General features: G+C 47.1%; 1 protein-coding gene across 7 annotated transcripts in view; it reads left to right on the top strand.

The window, feature by feature from the left end:
• MORC2 (MORC family CW-type zinc finger 2) overlaps positions 1 to 14,341 on the top strand; it is a 107,287-nt gene that overhangs the window by 17,830 nt on the left and 75,116 nt on the right. For all 7 annotated transcript variants that reach the window (XM_043497843.1, XM_043497842.1, XM_038373227.2 and 4 more), the window contains one exon: positions 6,889 to 6,979. In XM_043497843.1, coding sequence (XP_043353778.1) covers positions 6,889 to 6,979 — 91 coding nt within the window. The remainder of the gene's footprint in view (positions 1 to 6,888; positions 6,980 to 14,341) is intronic.

Below are 14,341 nucleotides of genomic sequence, written 5' to 3'. Positions count from 1 at the left end.
TGTGTAGGTCTCTCTGTTCCCTCAGTGCTTCATGGAATTCAGAAGCCTATTGAGGATTAGTAGACAAAACAAGGAGCCTTGTTAGGTTTTAGAGTAGCAGCCGTGTTAGTCTGTATTCGCAAAAAGAAAAGGAGTACTTGTGGCACCTTAGAGACTAACAAATTTATCCGATGCATCCGATGAAGTGAGCTGTAGCTCACGAAAGCTTATGCTCTAATAAATTTGTTAGTCTCTAAGGTGCCACAAGTACTCCTTTTCTTTTTGTTAGGTTTTGCAGATGTGATTCAAACACTGTCTGTTTGTCTTGGCTAATGAAGACCAATTAGTGGACCGATAGCTGGTCCCTAGAGGTAGATCCCTGAGCAACTCCCTTTAGAATACAGCACAGTCAGAAAGCAATGCAGCTATACCATTTATTTACCAAAAACTTGCATGACAGGGAACATAAAGCTTAACTAAAGATATTGGTCATGCAGGCTGGAAACTTAATTTAAAAGGACAGGCAAAGAAACATACACACAGATGGGGTCTCTACTGCTATTACCACAATAAATCATCAGTCTGTTTTCTTTGGACACAGATTTAGATATTTCAGGGTTCCTGGCAGGTTGTTAGGGGCAGGGAGATGAAGGCACTCTTTAGCCCCCTCTCCCGGAGGAGATGGATCGCTGCAGCTCTTAAAAGCTGCTCTGAAGTATCCTCCCCTATTTAGTTTGACTTGACACAAGATGGAATTTCCATGAGTAATTAGACTTTTAGAGCCAGTCATATTGATCCCCTTGGCATTCCACTCTTCTTGTCTGAACTAAGGAATTTCACATTGTCTTTGGATTTGTAGATTTTTCTCCCCAATAGATTCTTCGTGATAATTGTTCTTCTTTGAGTGATGGTTCCTATATGTATTCCAAACACAGGTGCATATATGCGCTGGAAGTTTTTTTTCAGCAGTGTCAGTTGGTCTGCATGTGCATTGTACATAGCCTCATGGTGCAGGCAAGGTTATATGAGACTGTGCGGGATGATTTCCCCTCAGTTCCCTCTTACCGCTTCATGGTTGGAGTTGGAATCCTTGTTCCTCCATACTCGTAGCTTGCCTGCAAGAATGCTTGTCCATTGTATAGTGTTAGTTTTTCTTTCTTTTTTACTATAGTTAATGTAGCTAGTTTTAACCCTCATCCCATCTGGGGCAGGCTATGCCCCTGCTTCTCCAGGGGACTGTGCCCCACGTTCCGCAGTTCAAGAACTGTTTGTCGTGCCCTTGCTCATACTCCATGAGTCATGAGAACCACTTCTGCCTTTATTGACTTGGGGAAGCCCATCTAGCTGCCCATTGCTAAATCTGCCACTCCTGCCTGCTGTGGGGCTCACCTATTCTGCCTCCATAAGTTCCTCATGGAAGAGACTCCCTGGCTGCATGCCCAGTCTGACAAGGAACTGTCAGTTCTGATGGTGCAACACCCTTCACCAGTGGTGAGCCCCCCACCTAGCACTTGTCGCGCTTTGGATCCAAAGGTGCTGCCGGTGCCAGAGAAGACCCAGTGTGAGTCGCAAACACTCTCATGGGCATTGTAGCAAGCCCCTGTCGCAGACTGCTGCCAAGCTCAGTGTTCCCTCCCCGAGCGGCACCCGGTCAGGTGAGATGTCATGTGCAGAGACATGGTGAACTTCCCTGATCTGAGGGCAAAGCTAAAAAGAAGCGGGAGGTGTCAATAACATTGAATGCAGCACTGGCCTTATTTATCTTCTCAGGGCACCCAACCTTTGGTCTGGGCCTCTGCACCAGACCTGGACAGCTCAGACTCGGAAGTGGAGCCGGTATTGATGGGTTCCAACAGTCCCTACCATCACCTCCTCCTTGCTGGATGATGCCTGATTTCCCCTCACGCTCTTGCCTCCTGACAATCATAAGTAGTATTGGGAGCTGCTGCAGAGGGTTGCTAGTAATGTGGGCATACCCCTGGAGGAGCTCCAGGACCACTACCACCACCAGTTGCTGGATATCTTCCAGTCCTAGGGATTGGCTTGTGCTGTGTTGCCCATCAACAATGCTGTCCTGCGGCCAGCATGGAAGGTCTGGCACATGCCTGCCTCCCGTGCCCCCATGCCCAAATGGGCAGATCACCGGTTCTTTGTTCTGTCTAAGGAAACAGACTTTCTCTTCTTTGCCCCCCCCACACCCCTTTCCCTGGTGGTTCACACGGCAACCAAATGCTTGAGGCAGCATATGCATGACCAGCACACAGGGTGGCCAAACGCCTGGCCCTTCTGGGACAGAAGGTCTACTTTTCCACGGTGTTGCGGTTCCGCATTGCTAATTATCAGGTTTTGCTAGCAAAGTATAGCTTTAACAATTATGCCAAGCTAGCAGAGAGTTCCTGGATGACTTGCCATTGGACAAACAGCCAGGTTTCCAGGCCCTCGTAGAAGAAGATCACCTGACTGACCAGATGAGCCACCAAGAGGTGATCGATGTCGCAGATGCATCCTCCTGCTCCCTTGTGACTGGCATAGTCATGCACAGGGAGTCGTGGCTGCCATCCTCTGGCTTCCAACAGGAGGTCAAGACCACCATTCAGGACCTCCCCTTTGACGAAGACAAGCTGGTCTCATCAGTCTTTGCCAAGTCCCTTCGCTCCCTGAAGGACTCGAGGGTGACGCTTTGGCCTCTAGGCATTTACATCCTAGCACCCTGGTGGAGACAGCAATAACAACTCTCCCAGCCCTGGTCCTGTGCACCATACCAGACCGCTATCTCCACTGTGAGGATGCTCCACCTTGAAGAAACTGATCCCAGTGGCCCCAGACCTCCGCCCCGCCACAGCCACCTCTTCCTTGCCTCATCAACCACATTTTTTTTTGATGCACAAGTTGAAGCTGAGAGTCCTGCATCACCACCCTCGTCCTCCCATCTCCCCCATCACCTTTGGGGCTGTCATTCCCCTTTTCCCCACAATGGGCAAGATCACTACGGACTGTTGGGTGCTGGGGGTTGTACGGCACGGTTATTCTGTCAAGTTTCTCACCTCCCCACTTCACTGGGCTCCCACGGGGGAATCCCTCCCACCATGCCCTCCTACAAAATGAGGCAAATACCCTCATCACCAAAGGCGTGATAGAACCAGTGCTCGACCCCTTCATTAGCTAGGATTTCTACTCTCCATATTTCTCATCCCGAAGAAGGGTGGAGGGTTCCGCCCTATACTCAGTGTCCACATTCTCAACACCTTCATCTGCAAGACAATTCTATATGGTCATGTTCGCATTGATTATTCCCTCCCTTCTTTGGGGAATCTGGTTCACAGCTCTCAATATGAAAGATGCATACTTTCATATTGACATCCACCTGGCTGACCACAAATTTCTTCGCTTCCGTGTGGGCACTATCCACTACCTGTTCAGGGTCCTTCCCTTCGGCATTGTGGCAGCCCCCCACAGTCTTCACAAAAGTGTTTGCAGTAGTGGCAGCACATCTCTGAAGTCTGGGGTACTCCATGTTCCTGTATTTGGACAACTGGCTTCTCATCACGCCTTCCTGTACCAAGCTACATCTGCCTTCACACTCTTCACTCTCTCCTCGCCATTCTGTGTCTGTATCAATGAGGAGAAATCGGTGCTCATCCTGACGCAGACAATCCACTTCCTTGGTGTTCACCTTGAGTCCATGGCAACTGGGGCCTTTCTCCTGGCAGACCACCTCGCCACCTTGATGGCTGTAGTTGTGGACCTTCATTGCAACCCCCGCACCACAGTTCACCTACGTAACACTGTATACCCAATTACACATGTGCTGTCTACACCTGTAGCTCCTTTCAGTTGCCTGGCCTCATGCAACCCACTTGGATGGCACACTGCTTGTTCCGTGCTCGGTTTGGGTCTCCCTGGTTTGGTGGATCAACTCTCCAAGGTGTTCTTCAGCACCCCCTTCACCACACCTGTCCCAGCTCTCACCTTGACCAGAGATGTCTCCCTCATCGGTTGGGGCATTCTCTGAGTGAGCACATTGCCCAAGGGTTTTGGATTCAGCATGAGGCACACGAGTGCGTCAATGTCCTCCAGTTTCGAGCAGTCCGCTTGGCTTGCCGCATGTTCCTGCTACTCATCTGTGTCAGGTCAAATCCTCTGACAAGATCACGGTGGTGGCTTACATAAACAGGCATGGTGGCACCGAGTCTCTGTCTCTTTGTACAGAATCTATCCGCCTCTGGAACTGGTGCATCCGCCATCATGTCATGCTGCATGCAGCATATCTCTCAGGCACGCAGAACTCCATGGCCCATGTGCTCAGCCGGCACAGATACTTCAATCACGAGTGGGAACTCCATGACCCCACTCTCCATTCACTCTGCTATGCCTGGTATACCCCTTGCTGGGATCTTTTTGCCATGTGTGAGACCCACAAATTCCTCCTCTACTGTTCCTGGGGGGCCATGGAGCCCAGCTCCCAAAATGGTGCTCTCCTCCTGCCTTGGGGTGGTGAACTCCATTATGCCTCCTGCCCCATTTCCCTCCTTCCCGAGGTGCTACGGAAGGTCTGCCAGGACACAAGCCACAATACTGCTGATCGCTCCATTTTGGCCCGGTCAGTTGTGGTTTCCCAACCTCCTCTGGCTTTCTGCCCATCCCCCGCCTCACCTCTGCCTGATCCTGGACCTCACCCCAGACCAGGATACTGTCCACCACCCAATCCTGGCCCCCTTACTCTCATGGCCTGGTTTTTTGGATGGGGCTTGTATGTGGTTAACGCCTGCTTGGCACCAGTGTGCCTCATCCTTACCCGCAGCAGGCGGGCCTCCATCAGAGTGTGCTATATAGTGAAATAGGCCTCTTCCATCTTCTGAGCTCGGCGCCTTTCCCTGGACGCTTTCTCCATGATCTTCTTGAACTTAAGGCCTCAGGCCTTTCCCTTAGCTCTGTCCTGGTCCACCTGGCAGTCTTCCATAAGGACGAGGTCTCCTTATGCCTTCAGGAGAAATTTGGGGTGAAGGTGGTTTCAGACTTCCATATCAGGCAGTTGATTTACCTACCAGTCTTACATCCTAAGCCACATGCCAATCTGGGAGATAGAACTTGCACTCACTTGATGTCTGTCGCACCCTCACCTTCTACCTCGACAGGACCCGTGACTTCCGTGCTTCTCCACGCCTTTGCAGACAGATCCCGAGGTCAGGCCCTCTCTTTCCAATGTGTCTCGAAGTGGGTCTTGGCTTGCATCCGTGCATGCTACGAGCTCTCTAATGCCACGCCGCCCAGCTGGATTATGGCACACTTGACATGGGCATAGGCGGCCACTTCCACCTCCTTGGCAGATGTATCCTAGCATAACATCTGCCAGGTGGTGACATGGCATTCTGTCCATACTTTCATGGTCTACTATGCCATAGCCCAGGGGGCAGTAGCCGATGCAGCCGTGGGTTGTGCCTTCCTTCAGACTTCAGTACCTCTTGCTTCCTTGCAAACTTCTCGACATTGATCACTGCTTGGTACTCAACTGCATTTGGAATACATATAGAGACCATCACTTGAAGAAGAGAAGGAGGTTACTTATCTGTAACTGAAGGTTCTTCAAGATATATAGGCTCTATTTGTATTCCAGTACTCACCCTCCTTCTCTTCTGTTGTGGTCCATGTTGCTCGATAGTGAGAGGGTGACTGTGATGGGGTGTCATCCCTCACAGCCTCATATAACATCACCTGTGGCACAAGGCTACGTACAGCGCATGTGCGGGCCAATGGATACTGATACAAAAATCTTCTGTCTCCAGTGCATGGCGGCATGTGTACACTCATGTTTTGGAATACAAATAAGGACCACATGTCTCAAAGAATCTACAGTTACAGGTAAGTAACCTTCTCTTATCTCAGTAAAGGGATTCAGTTACCTCACAAAAGAAGCATTTGCTGAGCCATTATCCCTTGGACTTACAGTAGCTTAACACTTTGCTTGTAGTTTCAAATGCTGGCTTCCCATCTCGCATATAATGGAAGACCTGAATTAATGTGGTGGAAAGCAAATAAAAAAAATAGTCCCCAAAATCTACAACCTCAGAATAATCATATTCTCTCTTATCATGTCACATCCTTTCCATTGTGATTGCACCATGTATCCAATGCTAATAAAGAGTATTAAATATTACAGTTGCAATATTATTTACATATTGGAATGATACTACTTTAATACCATTTAAGCATTCTAGAGCCAATGCTCTAGAAACCTGCCAGTGAATTTACAATTGTTTTATCAGCATATCTCTGGTTAGTGTGCTATTTTGTTAAAATGATCATTCTTTCATAGAGGAAAGACTTGGAAATGGGTGCAAAGACTTATGTGGAATATTATGCTTTTGTATTTTACAAAACGTTGATATTATTGAATAATGTTTGCAGCAGAATCTGTGCTGTAGTTGTCCTGCTGGGTTTTTTTAACCTGAAGGTATATGGAATTGTTTTGGACCTAAGAGCAGAAGATGATTTCCCTATTTTGTGAGAGAAGAACAACAGTATCTCTGTGGAATTCTGAAGGGTCCTGGGCTTAGTCTACACTAGAAAAGGTTTGCTGGTATAACTATATGAGCAAACCATTTTAAAGTAAATGCAGCTTCAACTAGCAAAATAGTTTATACTGTTTCCCCGAATGAAGTAAGCGTTGCTCGCAAAGGTTCTTTTGCCATTATGATTGCATCTACATTCTTCCTTTTGCTGGTATAAAAATATCTTTTAAAAAAATCACACCCATAACCAACCTTTTTTCTGGCCTTCAGTGTTTGGACTGTGTAATGTAATCTGTCACTGTGTAATGTAATCACGATAGTCTTGTAAAAAAAAAACTGTGTGTGGAGAGAATATATGTATGTAATATTTTTTACATACTTTTTCTGCCTGTCATTCCAGGTGATGCCGCAAGTGTGATTCAGTTTGGTAAATCGTCCAAACGATCACCAGAGTCTACTCAAATTGGGCAGTATGGGAACGGCTTGAAATCGTAGGTATAACAGAAGCCAGCCTTCTGAGATCTTGAAGTTTGGCTTATAGAGGGCCAGCAAATGTTGAGCTTCATGTTCTTCTATAAAAAGGAAATATTTTAAAGTCCCATTTAAAAAGCTACCATAAGGGAGTTGTGGGTGGCTTTATTTGTTAGCTTTGGATACACTCTCTGTATGTCTGTCTCTTTCCTTGTAACTCTTTCTCAGGCAGTGAAGTTGGTCCTAGGGCTATGACATCACAATAACTTACACTACATGGCAATATCATGATGATACCAACACTAGAGGTTTGAATGACCATTTGCTAATAGGAGACTACGCTGGTGACCTCTAAAGGTGAATCCTGTAGATACAACGTGGATTCCTAAAGACTTTTTCTGGGATGATTGTGAATCTTTATTGGGAATGAAGTTCGGATTTTCTCAGAATTTGCTCTTTTGGTTTGGGGCACATACTACTCCTGGGAGAATTCTGTGCCAAAAAAAAAATTAAAAATTTGGCAAAAAAATTCAGTGCCAGAAAATTAAAAATTCTGCATATTTTATTTGTCAAAATAACACAATATAATAATGCCAGTTTCAATTATTTTAGTAATTTATTTCAAAATATCTGTCAACAAGTATGTCTAACAATACAGACCAAAAAAAAAAAAGATTCAGGTAAAATTTTTTTGACAAATAATATTAATACAGAACTTTTTGACAGGTTTCAGAGTAGCAGCTGTCTTAATCTGTATTCGCAAAAAGAAAAGGAGTACTTGTGGCACCTTAGAGACTAACAAATTTATTTGAGCATAAGCTTTCGTGAGCTAAGCTCACTTCATCGGATGCATTCAGTGGAAAATACAGTAGGGAGATTTATTAACATAGAGAACATGAAACAACGGATGTTACCATACACACTGTAATGAGTGATCACTTCGAGTAATTCATTTAAATTACAATATAGAACTATATTTCCTGCACATATCAGAAGCAGTGCAAAGACTTGGGGGTGTCATGGGTAACGGAGGAGCTGAGGGTATAGGGAAGGAGCCTGGGAGTGAACCTGGAGGGTATTGGGTGTGGTTGTGAGAAGGTTTTTTTGGGGGGGTGGGAGGGATTGTTAGGGAGTTGCGAAGCCTCCCCCATGCAGACCCTGGCTGACCACAAGCTTTTCCCATTCTGTCAGATGCATCTGCCCCTGTCCCTGGATCCCTCCATCCCAATGGGTCTCTGCAGCCACCTCCCCCCATCCCCAAGTGTTCCTGCAACCAACCTCCCCCTGGCTTAGCACTGTCACCCCACAAGCTCCTGAGCCCATGGCCAGTCTGTCTCTTCCCCCCTTCCCCCCACTAGCCATTCTGAATCCCAGTCTGTGACACACGCACCCCCAACAGCCTTGTGTGCCACACTCTGTCCTAACCTGACTCTGCAGGCAGGGTGCTGTGATGAACTTCTACTCCTGGGGGAATTCTGCAGCACTGGGCACTCACAGAAATGTTTTTTCCCCACAGAAAATACATTTTGCCCCAGAAGTGCTGCAGTTCTGCCTTTTGCACACCAGAGGCTGTTGTGGCACCAGAACAGCCCGCTGTTTCCATGTGGCTGGCTATTCTGGGCTGTAGCCGCCTCTGGTGGGCAAAAGGTGGAAATGCAGCACTTCTTGGGCAGAATGTATTTTATGCGGGGGGAGAGGGGACAAAATTTATGCGGGACAAATGAATTCTGTGCTTCCACAGATGCACAGAATTCCCCCAGGAGTAACATACCAAAATGAAAGCTTATTTTGGGGACACCAAGTCTTTAAAAGTGACTACTGCGTGTCTCAATTTTAGGTGTCAGCTGGATATCTAAAATCACTAGTCGCCTCTGAAAAGTGTGGCCTGCACCACTAATTTTTCCACTTTTTCCCTCCTTTTTAAAGTCTGGTGAATTTGGGCAATTGGACAGGGGGAAAATGTCTGACCCAGAATTTAGATTAATGGGTTTCTGTATTACAGTAGTTCCTAGAGGCCTCAACCAGGATCAGAATCCCATTGTGCTAGGCACTGTGCAAACAAAAGCAACAGTAATAGACCGTTCCTGCCCCGAAGAGCTCACAGTCTAAATAAACGAGATGGACAAAGGGTGGGTAGTGCACAAAGAGAAGTGACTCATCCAGGGTTATGCAGCAGATCATTGGTAGAACTCGGTATAGAAGCCAGGTGTCTTGAGTCCAGTCCAGTGCAACATCTGCTGGACCATACTGCCTCTCAATTGAACAGTTTTCTAATGCAAAGACAAGTTAACAAAATTCTAGTTTTCTTCAAGTGATGGTCCCTATGTGTATTCTATATATGGGTACACAAGTGCACTGTATGTCTGAGTCCAGAGATTTTTAGTAAAAGGTGTCCATTGGTTCACACGTGCAGTTACTCTCCTTGTGTTCTGAACCAAGAGTACAATGGGCGCTGTGGACCAACCCTGTTCTAATTCCTTTTTATTGTTACATGACCTGAGTCAGAATCTTCTGGGTCTACAGCTGCTTCTGTCGTTTTCTTTAATCTGTAATTGTATATTGTAAATAGTTAGTAGTATTTTAATATTTTTGCTATTTGTTCCCTGCCTTGGGAAAATTCTCTCCTGAAGGCAAGGACTAGGCCTTGTGTCCTGGCGTTTAAGAACTGTTTGTGTTTCCTGTCCCTGCTTCTTTTCAGTGAGTGACTAACACCAGCACTGCCTTTACTGACTCAGTGAGGTTCACGTCTCTGCTAATTGCAGCATCTGCCACTCCTTCCCTCCTCAGACTTGGGGTTGAGAGCTCAGACTGAAAAAGCCATGAGACCCCATATGGATCTGGGCCAAGGAGCCCTCTGTACACTGATCTCAATAAATTGGCAGTGCCCCTCCGAACATGAGCTCAAGAGCTGAGACTACAACTTCCAAACTTAGAGAATGAAAGGCTTCTTGTTAGAGTAAGGGGCACTGTCACAAGCATCAGTACAGATCCTCTGTAAAATATGCTCTGAAAAGATCCATCCCTGATTCTGTCCAAGTCAGGCGAGTCCATGCACATGGATGGTAAGGACTTAGGCCCCGGTAAACAGCCACTACAGGAGAATGTGGCATGCAGGAGTATGGATCCATTGGTACCAATCTTGATGCTGATGTATAAACCAAAGGACACATCCAGATCAGACTCTGTACCGATACCAACGTAGCCCCGAAAGGATCCAATATCCATTATAACCAGTGAAGTCTTGGATCTGGCGGCCCAACCACCCATACACCTAGCACCCTGAGGTGGTCTGAGACCTATGTTTCCCTAGAGTACGTTTTTGCTCTCCCTGTCCTCAATCCCCTCTCCTCTTAGGTCCAATTTTATTTAGATACAGATTCACACCTGGAAGAAACCACCTCGAAGACACTGCGGTGATCTCTGCCATCCACAAATCTGAGTATCCATCTGTTGGTATCGATGGTTCTGCTTGTCAATTGGGAACCTACCTTCTGATCTAATGAGTCGGAGGCTCCAGATGAACCTCTACCCTTCATAGGGAGATGAGTCTGGTCAGAAGCTCCAGTAGATCAGGGTCCTGTCTCTGCAAAGATACGACTTCCCAGTGCCATGCGGTTGGCTCCAACTGGTTGGCTGCTTATGCTGGCATTACTGGAGTCATAGAATCATAGAATATCAGGGTCGGCAGGGACCTCAGGAGGTCATCTAGTCCAATCCCCTGCTCAAAGCAGGACCAATCCCCAATTTTTGCCCCAGATTCCTAAATGGCCTCCTCAAGGATTGAACTCACAGCCCTGGGTTTAGCAGGCCAATGCTCAAACCACTGAGCTATCCCTCCCTCCCTGGGACCCTTACTCTCTAGGCACCCCAGCTCTGTGCATGAACCTTATCTACTCTCTCCTAGCTGACACCAACTGGCTTCATCAGAGTGTGAAGAGGAGGAAGTTGGACCAGATTCAGGAGTTTTTCAGGTTTCAGAGTAGCAGCCGTGTTAATCTGTATTCGCAAAAAAGAAAAGGAGTACTTGTGGCCCCTTAAAGACTAACATTTATTTGAGCATAAGCTTTCGTGAGCTTCAATGGCCATTTCATCATCCTTGCCAAATGAAGTAGTCACCCCATCTTCATCAGCTCTGCCTGCTGATCACAGGCAATGTCATGAAATCTTGCAAAGAGTGGCGTCTGAGCTCCAGATCCAGCTCAACGAGGTTCCAAGAGCCTCAGCATAGACTATTGAACATTTTACAACCCTTGAGTCCCAGTCCAGTGACCCTCCTAGTCAGTGAGGCCAAAGTAGTGTGATGCACTCTTGCCTTGTGCATTCCCTTCCCAAAAAGGGTTGAGAAGTGCTACTTCATTCCACCTAAAGGAGTGCAGTTTTGAATGATGGTCCCTATTGGATTCCACTCAAGGTCATGTGTCTGGAACCTGAGAATTTAAAAGTAGTAGTTTCTGTTGATCTGCGCATGTGCCCTTGCTCCACCTCATAGTTTCATCTGAGGCAACAAAGGATAGGGCAGGCTGACTGCGCCCTCAGTTCTTCCACACCACCACATGATCTGAGTCAAAGCTGCTGCTGTCCTCTCGCCTTTCTCTGAAGCACTTTAAAAACAAAACAAAAAACAAAAACCCACACCACTACCATCACCTGTTTTTAGAATTATACATAGTTTTGGTTGCTTTTTTTTTCCCCAGTAGTTTTGTCTTCGGTTAGTTTTCAGGAATTAAGACACTTGGGGACTCCATTTCTCTGGTTCCCCACCCCTCAGCATCCATGCCTGGATTATGCTGATGATATCGGGGTTCTAGATCTGCTCCTCCTGTCCACATTCATTCTTGGTCAGTGATGAGCAATGCTGCCTGTACTGCTTGGGAGATTTGATCTAGGTGCAGTATCTGCTTGTCCATCCCAAACTGTACCTGGAAGACTAGGCTCTCCACCTCAAGAAGCACCTCATAGAGGTTGTCACGAGGCTGCAGTCGGATCCAGGCTGGAAGTGTCCCATCTCTTCGACCCCCTCGCCCCATACATCAGCCTGAGAAGCCCAGGAGCGTGCCACCTACCATGGAGATTAAGTCTGGTTCTGCTGGTACCAGTACTATGGACCCCATTCTGGGGCCTAGACGGGGGGCAAAGAAGCATGGTAGTAAGTCTCCTTCCAGGCTCAAGAAGGATGATGCATCTTCCATGAGTTCTAGCCACAGAGAAATGGGTCACAAGCATGACAAGAAGTTGCATAAACTGCCAGATCCACCCGTTATGTCCCCAGGGAAGTGCAGAATACTATAGAGGACCTTCCTTTCAGTCAAAAGACCAATGATTCTCTTCACTCCCTCACGGATTCCAGAGCCACTTTATGGTCCCAAGGCATCTACACCCAAGTACAAGTTCTTCCATCAGCCACCTGCATAGTGGTTCAGAGCTCCTCATTTCTTCCATCAATGGCCCTGTGAACCTCCTCACAAGCGGCAGAAGACTCAAAGAGCTCGTCCTTCAGGTCTTTCATCACAGTCTTCAACATTACATGCTCAGCCTTCGCTGAAGAGATTTCTGAGTGCAACTAGAGAGCCGCCAACCACCTTGTCTCCTGCCCTACACCTGACCCACACCCTTTAGGGGGGTGTCTAGTACTCTTTTTAGCAGATTGGAGTATGATAACAATGGACAAGTGCATCCTGGATGTCATTTGACATGGCTATGCAATCAAGTTCACAACGCTTCCTAATCCCATGCCATGATCTTGCCTCAGGGACCACTCCTATGACAGTATCCTCACCCTAGAGGTGGACTCCCTACTGAAAAGGGGAGTGATAGAACCTGTTCCTCCGACCTATCAGGGCTCAGAATTTTACTCTATTTCTTTGTACCCAAGCAGAAGGGTAGGTGGAGACCAGTCTTAGACCTCCATCATCTCAGTCGGGTCATATGCAAAACAAAGTTTTGCATGGTCACCTTAGCAGCCATTTTACTAGCCTTCACTAGAAAAAGGAATGTGGTTTACAGCTCTCGATATGCAGGATGCCTGTTTTTACATAGACATCCATCCAACCCACAAGAGGTTCTTAAGGTTCACAGTTGGCCTTTGGCACTTCCAATACAGGGTCCTACCATTCGGACTCACCAGAGCTCCATGAGTCTTTACCAAAGTTTTCTCTATCTGCCCACCTCTGGCATAAGGGGGCTCTTATATTCCTATATCTTGACAACTGGCTCCTAGCAGAATGATCCACGAGGGAGGCTCGAGCCTCGACCTCCATGTTGCTTATACTACTCTCTCTTCCCTGGGGGTGAATGTAAACATTGAAAAATCAATTTTGGACCCCACCAGTTCCTAGAATTCATTGGGGGCATCTATTGATGTAGTTTTGGCACAAGCTTACCTACTGAGGACAGATTTCAGATGCTGCAGGAACTGATTGCCAAGTGGTCATCAGTCCTTTTGTTCCAGTCAGGACTTGCCTTTCTTTCCATGGCCACATGGTGGCCTCACATATATCACTGCCTTCGCCCATCTGTACCTTCACCTGTGGCTCCAGAAGGTCTGTTCTCCCACGTGACGTACCATGGACCTTCTGCTGACAGCTTCCCCCCGATGTACTCCCCTCCTTTCAATGGTGGACAGACTCTCGTCAGGTCTGCACAGAGATGCCCTTCCTTCCATCCTTCCCGGCCATGAAGATCATCATGGATGCATCACTTGCCAGATGGGGTGCCCATATGAGCGAGCACATGACCCAGGGGACTTGGACCACTTGGAGATCCAGAGTGCATATCAACATTCTGGAGCTTTGAGAGGTACAGAAAGTGTCATGCATTTCTCCCATCGGTTTGCTCCCATCATATTCTCATTATGTTGGACAATAATACTATTCATCGGAATGCATCCAATGAAGTGAGCTGTAGCTCATGAAAGCTTGCTCAGATAAATTCGTTAGTCTCTAAGGTGCCACAAGTCCTCCTTTTCTTTTTGCGGATACAGACTAACACGGCTGCTACTCTGAAAATAACACTACAGTTTATTATGTCAACAAATGGGCATGTGGTCACTGGCGCTTTGTGCAGAAGTGCTGTGGTTGTGCAATTGGTGCATTGCCAACAAGATCTTGTTGTTGGCGGCCTATCTTCCAGAGACTCGGAACATGATTGTTGGCTCTCTCAGCAGGAAATTGGTGACTGACCATGAATGGCATGACATTGTAGGTCAGCGACGTTTTCAACCAGACCAGATCTGACTGGGGATCTCTTTGCCTTCTATGGCAATAGCAAATCATCACATACTGCTCTAGAGGGGATCTCGGCACCCATTCCCAAGTCAATGCCCTTGTCATCCACTGGTCTGACCATATCAGTTATGCCTTTCCCCCGCTACCCCTGCTTTTGCG

Source organism: Dermochelys coriacea, chromosome 15 (genome assembly GCF_009764565.3).
Source record: "Dermochelys coriacea isolate rDerCor1 chromosome 15, rDerCor1.pri.v4, whole genome shotgun sequence".
In the NCBI taxonomy this organism is placed as follows: Eukaryota; Metazoa; Chordata; order Testudines; family Dermochelyidae; genus Dermochelys; species Dermochelys coriacea.
This window is presented reverse-complemented; position numbering and strand designations above follow the sequence as displayed.